Source organism: Oncorhynchus tshawytscha, linkage group LG03 (assembly GCF_018296145.1).
Source record: "Oncorhynchus tshawytscha isolate Ot180627B linkage group LG03, Otsh_v2.0, whole genome shotgun sequence".
Lineage (NCBI taxonomy): Eukaryota > Metazoa > Chordata > Actinopteri > Salmoniformes > Salmonidae > Oncorhynchus > Oncorhynchus tshawytscha.
Genome location: NC_056431.1, coordinates 4,329,800 through 4,338,948, shown reverse-complemented (window position 1 = coordinate 4,338,948; position 9,149 = coordinate 4,329,800). Strand labels below are relative to the sequence as shown.

Sequence of the window (9,149 nt, the reverse complement as noted above, 5' to 3'; positions counted from 1 at the left end):
TTTCACTTGCTTTGGCAATGTAAACATATGTTTCCCTTGCCAATAAAGCCCTTTTAATTTAATTTAATTTAATTAAGAGAGAGAGAGAACGGGACAGGTAGTGGGGTGGTCGTACTCGTCAGCACCAGTGAACCCTGTGAAGGGGAGGATCACTGAGTTCATTCTGCTTTGGAATGTATGGGGGAGGAAAGCCCTTGTATTGACTTAGGACCTCACGTTAGCCTATATATACACACCCAATAACTCACCATCATAAAGGACCTCACGTTAGCCTATATATACACACCCAATAACTCACCATCATAAAGGACCTCACGTTAGCCTATATATACACACCCAATAACTCACCATCATAAAGGACCTCACGTTAGCCTATATATACACACCCAATAACTCACCATCATAAAGGACCTCACGTTAGCCTATATATACACACCCAATAACTCACCATCATAAAGGACCTCACGTTAGCCTATATATACACACCCAATAACTCACCATCATAAAGGACCTCACGTTAGCCTATATATACACACCCAATAACTCACCATCATAAAGGACCTCACGTTAGCCTATATATACACACCCAATAACTCACCATCATAAAGGACCTCACGTTAGCCCCAATAACTCACCATCATAAAGGACCTCACGTTAGCCTATATATACACACCCAATAACTCACCATCATAAAGGACCTCACGTTAGCCTATAAATACACACCCAATAACTCACCATCATAAAGGACCTCACGTTAGCCTATATATACACACCCAATAACTCACCATCATAAAGGACCTCACGTTAGCCTATATATACACACCCAATAACCCACCATCATAAAGGACCTCACGTTAGCCTATATATACACACCCAATAACTCACCATCATAAAGGACCTCACGTTAGCCTATATATACACACCCAATAACTCACCATCATAAAGGACCTCACGTTAGCCTATATATACACACCCAATAACTCACCATCATAAAGGACCTCACGTTAGCCTATTTATACACACCCAATAACTCACCATCATAAAGGACCTCACGTTAGCCTATATATACACACCCAATAACTCACCATCATAAAGGACCTCACGTTAGCCTATATATACACACCCAATAACTCACCATCATAAAGGACCTCACGTTAGCCTATATATACACACCCAATAACTCACCATCATAAAGGACCTCACGTTAGCCTATATATACACACCCAATAACCCACCATCATAAAGGACCTCACGTTAGCCTATATATACACCCAATAACCCACCATCAGAAATGCCAAGAGTGTGCAAAGCTGTCATCAAGGCAAAGGTTGACTACTTTGAAGAATTTCAAATATAAAATATATTTAGATTTATTCAACACTTTTTTGGTTTCTACATGATTCCATATGTGTTATTTCATAGTTTTGATGTCTTCACTAGTATTTTACAATGTAGAAAACAGTACTAATAAAGAAAAACCCTTGAATGAGTAGGTGTGTCCAAACCTTTGACTGGTACTGTAATGCCCAGAAAAACACCAGATCCCTGTTTCACATCAAACCAATTAAGATATTATTAAATAAAAAGTAGCTCATACATTGCTGTACTATTTAAATACTTAATGATAAAAACACATTTTTAGAGCGATATGATGATAGATGTATACACAGTGTAACGATGGCCAGGTTTTCACCAACAGGGACAGCGAATGGGAAATGGCCAGGTTATGCATGTCACATGTTGAAGAGGAGTGTTGCTGAGTTCATAGTGAGCTGTTGCTGAGTTCATAGTGAGTATACTGTATGCTATACACTGTATACACACCCAGAAAACAGCAAATCTGAAATTTGTTCCTGTTTCACATCAAAGCAATTAACACCTTTATTAAATCAAGAGTAGCCTATACATTATTGTTGTGTGTGTGTGTCAAATGATTCTAATCAAAACAAATTGCATTTTTCACGTGCCGAATACGAGTTAATAAATGCTTACGAGTCTTTCCCAACATTGCAGAGTAAAAAAATAAAATAAAAATTCAAGAGGAATAAAATACACGAATACACAAGTGTGTGTGTGTGTTTACGTGCGAGTGTATGTGTGTTGCATAGTGAAGAGGAGGGTCATTGGGTTAATGTTTAGCTGTATGTATAAGGGGATGGAAAGCTTTAGGTCCCTAAGCACCGTGTGCTATATGCTTCGGTGACTGTATTGGCTTTCCATGCCTAGAGGACCATATCAAATCCTAAAGTGTTTACTCTTTGACCATAAAACACAGTGAGTGAAGAGAATATTTGCATTGTTGGGAAGTTTGTGTTACCTGTCCACACATCTCTGTATTGAAAACACATTTACACATTTCTGACTTATTGAAAGCCATTATTGCCTAACATTGACATTATACAGTACAAAACAACACAAACAGCCACATTCACAAAAAAACATACTGGCATGGATTCTACAGGCTGCAGCCGCCCATAATAATTGTATCAATACAATCTTCGTTCTCCTATCTGTTCCTGAGGTAGCCTATTTCACACGTTGATATTGACTTGTGGTGTGTGTGTTTCTCTAGATCAGAACGATGAGAACAGAACTCTGTTCCAGACCGTGTGTGAGGGGTGACCTTGAATGGTGCCGCGTATTCACGTGCGCACTTCTCATGTCCATGAGAGAACCCTTAGCCCACCAGTTTATTCAGAGTTATAGGCCTGCCTAATATAGCACTTAGGACTACACCATCAGGTACAAATTAGTCAGCATATTGGCCTACGCCTCTATCCTAAATATTTTATACAGTATATCTAATTTTTCTTCGAGGCATTCATTACAATAACTCTACAGGCCTAAAAAGGCGTGCTCGTGTTTACACCGCTCAGCCGTAGTAGACTGAGGCACGAGTAGACTACCTACTCAGCCCTAACCACGAGCCCCACATGCATGGGCGGGGCTTTGAGTGCCCCGCTGACCCACCAATCAGCAGGCAGTAAAGAATTCACTGGCTGCATGGATCCACCAATGGAGTTTGTAACTTCAGACGAACAACCAATAGGGCACGAACAAATGTGGGCACGTGTATCCGTGCACATGTTGAAGCTCGTAAACCGTGGAGATAGAAAGAACTAGCAAAGAGGCAAACCAATGAAAGTCCGGTGATCGTGAGAGGAAAGAGACTGCTGACCTGATGTTCCAACGAGTGTGAGACAAATATCAGCAAGTGGGTTACAGAGATAGACGTTATCAAGGCCGTTTCTGGCAACCGTGGCCTGTTCTACTGCTATTATTTTGTTGCAATATTTCAGGTGAGTGTTCTCTTTAAAATGTTACATTGCTACATTCCTGCGCGGTTTACGGAATTTACTGTGATGGGCTATACCAGACACATGATACAATGTTTCCTTAATTACGTTCATTGTGTTTAGTGTAGGCTACTCCTGATTTGTTACATCGTTGATAGTTGATGTAATACAGTGTTATAGAGCTGTAGTCTAGCGTTCATTCTAAAAGCATGGAATAATTGCTAGACCTTTGTCAACGTCAGACTTTAACATAATATATTACATTTGTGAGTGTTCGTCATAAGTATAATTATTGTGCTGAGTGTCATTTGTGTCAGTTGTAATGTTTGTGTTTGTCATGATCACGTTCCTCAAACACACACACACCACCTGAGACACAGTCAAATTCCCCTGCAGCCTACATACCTACACGGGGCCGGGCCACACACACACACACACACACACACACACACACACACACACACACACACACACACACACACACACACACACACACACACACACAGAAAGAAAGCTGAGGAGTGTATGGGTTTTGGCTCATATGATGCAGTGGGTTGATCCATTGGTCCATGTTACGTCTTTGTATTACATAATATTGGCATGCATCCAGACATTCATCTTTACATTCCCACAAAGTCTATCCAAATGATAGGCGTAATTAGGAAAGCACAAGTCCCAGGAAAGAGCCACCATAGTTATAATCAATCTGTTATAATCGATTTTAGGATTGTTACAATTATATTACCCAAGTGTACTGTGGTCTTCTGCGTCAGACTATTAAACAGTGACGTGATTTAATAAGTGTGTGTGTAATCAAAACAAATTGTATTTGTCACATGTGCCGAATATGATGTGTGTAGACTTTACCGTGAAATGCTTACGAGTCTTTCCCAACAATGCAGAGTTAAAAATACATCATTAAAAATCAAGAGGAATAAAATACACAACTACACGTGTGTGTGTAGTTATAAAAATCACAACTTCTATGACAGATTATTAAACAGTGAAGTGAATTAATAAGTCTGTGTGTCTGTGTGTGTGTACATTGCAGAGGGACTATTGTCACTGAGGGTTTGCTCTCTAGCAGAATGTGCATGGCGAGACTTTATCAGTGTGTGTGTGTGGGGTTGTGTTAAACGGTATGTTGTGTGTGTGTGTACATTTGTGTGCGTGGAGGGTGTATATACGAAAGTGTGTATTTTTGGGTGGTGGGCATTAGACCTTGTGTGTGTATGTGGAGATACTGGTGTGCTCATGTTACCCCTCTTAATGTAGTCTGAGGTCACAAACCAACAGGGACTCCCAGAATAGAGAGGGGGAGAGGGGGGTACTGTCTACAGAGGATGGGGTTAGAGGGGAGGACGAGATGGGAGGCAGACAGAAAAACAGAGGAGGGGGGTGGTATAGTGAGTGAATCAGAGTGAGGGAGATGAGAGAAAGAGCGAGTAAGAGGAGAGGAGCGAGAGAGAGAGAACCCCGGAGGCCGAGGAGAGAGAGACCCAGCCTGCCTTATTGGATTCTACTACTGCTTATTCTACTCACACCCTTCCCCCTCGCGTTTCACTCTCTCTTTCCCCATCTCCTCGCCCTCAATGGGAGCCAGACATGCACTACCATTGTGTGCCTACTGCATACCCACAGTCACGCTCCACATCATGTTTAACTAGGCCACTGGTAGACCCACCATTGTGTGCCTACTGCATACCCCCAGTCACGCTCCACATCATGTTTAACTAGGCCACTGGTAGAGCCACCATTGTGTGCCTACTGCATACCCACAGTCACGATCCACATCATGTTTAACTAGGCCACTGGTAGACCCACCATTGTGTGCCTACTGCATACCCCCAGTCACGCTCCACATCATGTTTAACTAGGCCACTGGTAGACCCACCATTGTGTGCCTACTGCATACCCCCAGTCACGCTCCACATCATGTTTAACTAGGCCACTGGTAGACCCACCATTGTGTGCCTACTGCATACCCCCAGTCACGCTCCACATCATGTTTAACTAGGCCACTGGTAGACCCACCATTGTGTGCCTACTGCATACCCCCAGTCACGCTCCACATCATGTTTAACTAGGCCACTGGTAGACCCACCATTGTGTGCCTACTGCATACCCCCAGTCACGCTCCACATCATGTTTAACTAGGCCACTGGTAGACCCACCATTGTGTGCCTACTGCATACCCCCAGTCACGCTCCACATCATGTTTAACTAGGCCACTGGTAGACCCACCATTGTGTGCCTACTGCATACCCCCAGTCACGCTCCACATCATGTTTAACTAGGCCACTGGTAGACCCACCATTGTGTGCCTACTGCATACCCCCAGTCACGCTCCACATCATGTTTAACTAGGCCACTGGTAGACCCACCATTGTGTGCCTACTGCATACCCACAGTCACGATCCACATCATGTTTAACTAGGCCACTGGTAGACCCACCATTTTGAATTGCTGTTATTATTTTTGGGTTGTAGGATTAAAAAAATGTCTCCCCTGTAGCAATTTCCACAGCAATGTCGCTCTTCCTCTTTCAATTCAATTTCAATTTAAGGGCTTTATTGGCATGGAAAACATATGTTTACATTGCCAAAACAAGTGAAATAGATAAAACAAAAGTGAAATGAACAATGGAAAAAAAATACCAGTAAACATTACTAAAAAAAGTTCAAAAATAATAAAAGACATTTGAAATGTCATATTATGTGCAAATAGTTAAAGTACAAAAGGCAAAATAAATAAACATAAATATGGGTTGGATTTTTCTTTCTCTCCGTTGAATATACAATGTCATTTGGCTGTTGTCATAGAGGACACATTTTGTTACTTGGCAGTTATTCTAAATCTTTTCTCTGTTTACCCCACTCCCCCCTGCTCTCTTGCCTCTCCCCCTTCACCCCTCTCTCTCAATCACACAGTGATGCAATCACAGGGCAGCACTTCCTCCCAGCCCTCTGATTCGCTGAGCTCCAGTGACAGCTACCTGTTCAACCACTCTGAGCAGGCGGAGGATGACACTGACGTCTTCCTGTCTGAACGCTCCCCCGCCGTCATCCTCGGCACTGGGGGCATGGTCAGGGGCAACGGGAGTGCCGGGGCAGAGAGTCCCGAGTCCCAATGGGCGTGTGACGGCTTCACTGACCGCGAGGAGGAGGAGTCACGGGGTTCAGAGGTTACTGGAGGTCACCCCAGGGTCACAGCTGAGAGACAGAGAACAAGCGAGACCGAGAGAGAGAAGACAGAGGGAGATCTGCTCTTTGCCCAGAAGGTGAATGTCAGTGAGAGATGAAGGGATTGGGATGGAAGACACAGTACTGTACCCCATTAATAATAATCATCTCTCTCCCTCTCTCTCTCTCCCTCCCTCTCCCTCCCAGTGTGCTGAGCTGCAGGGGTTTGTAAGGCCCCTACTGGAGCTGCTGAATGGACTGAAGGGGGGACGATTTGACCGTGGTAAGCACCATTCTCCTACATTGGTGTGTGATGCTGCAGCCTGTATTGATCTAGACTGTATGGATCTATTCTGCAGCTACTGTGTCTGTAGTTTTCATCTGTAGGCGTATTGGTGTGTGTGTCTCGTGTCTGTGTCTGTGTGTGTGTGTGTGTGTTGACTGTAGCGTGTCAGACAGTGTTACAGTGAATGCTGACTGGAGGATTATGTATTTGATTGACAGGTCTGAGTAGTTTCCAGCAGAGTGCAGCCATGGACCGCATCCAGAGGATCGTAGGGGTCTTACGGAGACCCAGCATCGGGTAAGGCCACACACACACACACCTGTTTATGTGCATACTGGACACAACCCTGCACTACTCAGTTTCAGCATTCTGTCACAACAGCAGAAAAAGAGAGCTTTCATAATAAGTAGTCCAGTTTGAATGTTTAGAGACAGAAGTGGATTTAGTCTGGATCTGTGTTTAGTAGATGAGAACAGGAAAGTTAATGTCCATGCTAGTCTTAGAAGGGTTGTTTTCTAAGCCTTATAATCATCTCTCTCTCTCCATCTCTCCATTCTCTCCTCGCTCTATCTCCACCTCCATAGGGAAAAGTATATGAACACTCTTCTCCAGGTGGAGACGATGCTGAAGATGTGGTTTCCACAGGTGTCCCCCTTGGCCCCACCTACTGCCCCTACCCTCTTCCCCCTCACCTCTCCCCCGGGACAGCCCCAGCAGCACCCCCCCACACAGGCACAGAGACCAGTCGCACATCCCTGTGAAGGTGAGAACACACAAACACTCACACGCGCGCGCACACACACACAATAATATGCTGATAAGTTGTGGCTGACAACATTCTCTCTGTCTCTCTCCAGAAGCGCAGACTGAGTTGGTCAGACACAGACTCTGACACCCCTCCTCCTGTACTCTTTAAGAGGCTCAACGCCAGTGGAGGAGAGGAGAGGGGGAAGGTGGGGGGAGACGTCCCCTCGGCAACTTCAGGGGTACCCCCACACCCCCAGGACCCCACCAGCAACCAAGAGAATGAGAGAAAGGAAGATGAGGACAGCAAAGTGAGAGAGGGAGAATCATCGAGCAACAAAGCGGGGCTCTGTTCTGAGCCCGGTCCCACCTTGGTCCTTGTAGTGCCCATCCTTTCTCCCTGGAAAGCAATGGAGGGGAAACAGCTGCTGCCTGTCATGCCACCTCCCACCACCAGGGGCAGTCCAGCCATGCAGGACAGCGTAATCTCTTCCACCACGCCCTTCAACAACCTCCAAAGCCAATCGGGTGCCAAAGCCAGCCTGTTGCCGGGAAGACTGGGAAAAAGGCCGTAAAGACCTGTCAGTGTCGGGTCCAGGCTCATTCAATCACGGCAAAGCCTTTGAAAAGGGTGGGGTGTAAGAGCAGGGTTAACCCCGCCCCTTTATAGACCTGATGCACTGAGTACACTCCGCCCAGCAGGCTAGTGTGACTACGTCAACATGCTAAAGCTGCTGTGATAGGGAGAGTCAGGGGTAGAAATGGGCTGCAGTGCAAACACTTTATGTTTAGCCCCTCAGCCCTCGCACTAGCCACTCTCCCTTGGGGGAATCCCCTTTGAAACCGGATGCAGTTTGATTGCCATTTTAAGTGGAGGTCCAATTCACTAACGTTGCCCCCTCGGCTCTCGATTTAGCTCGAGGAAGCGAGTGAAGAACTTTGGTCACTTGTGGGGTTTATATGACCCACAATTCAATGCAAATTGTAGTCATGTATCATACTCCGGTGGCCGCGAATGTCACGTCACTCACCATGGCTGCATTTTCGGCCTGTCAGACAAAATGATGATTCTGGGGCAAAAAAGTATTTAGTCAGCCACCAATTATGCAAGTTCTCCCACTTAAAAAGATGAGAGGCCTGTAATTTTCATCATAGGTACACTTCAACTATGACAGACAAAATTAGAAAAAAAATCCAGAAAATCACATTGTAGGATTTTTAATGAATTTATTTGCAAATTATGGTGGAAAATAAGTATTTGGTCACCTACAAACAAGCAAGATTTCTGGCTCTCACAGACCTGTAACTTCTTCTTTAAGAGGCTCCTCTGTCCTCCACTTGTTACCTGTATTAAATGGCACCTGTTTGAAGTTGTTATCAGTATAAAAGACACCTGTCCACAACCTCAAACAGTCACATTCCAAACTCCACTATGGCCAAGACCAAAGAGCTGTCAAAGGACACCAGAAACAATATTGTAGACCTGCATCAGGCTGGGAAGACTGAATCTGCAATAGGTAAGCAGCTTGGTTTGAAGAAATCAATTGTGGGAGCAATTATTAGGAAATGGAAGACATACAAGACCACTGATAATCTCCCTCGATCTGGGGCTCCACGCAAGATCTCACCCCGTGGGGTCAA

At 44.7% G+C, this 9,149-nt stretch overlaps 1 protein-coding gene across 1 annotated transcript; it reads left to right on the top strand.

The window, feature by feature from the left end:
* Positions 1-3,099: 3,099 nt before the first annotated feature.
* Positions 3,100-8,647, top strand: LOC121841177 (circadian-associated transcriptional repressor-like). The gene is made up of 6 exons (XM_042307921.1): positions 3,100-3,299; positions 6,227-6,576; positions 6,686-6,761; positions 6,983-7,061; positions 7,349-7,527; positions 7,622-8,647. The coding sequence occupies exons 2-6, from the start codon at positions 6,229-6,231 to the stop codon at positions 7,654-7,656; spliced, it is 717 nt and encodes a 238-aa protein (XP_042163855.1). The 5' UTR covers positions 3,100-3,299; positions 6,227-6,228; the 3' UTR covers positions 7,657-8,647.
* The last annotated feature ends 502 nt before the right edge of the window (positions 8,648-9,149 follow it).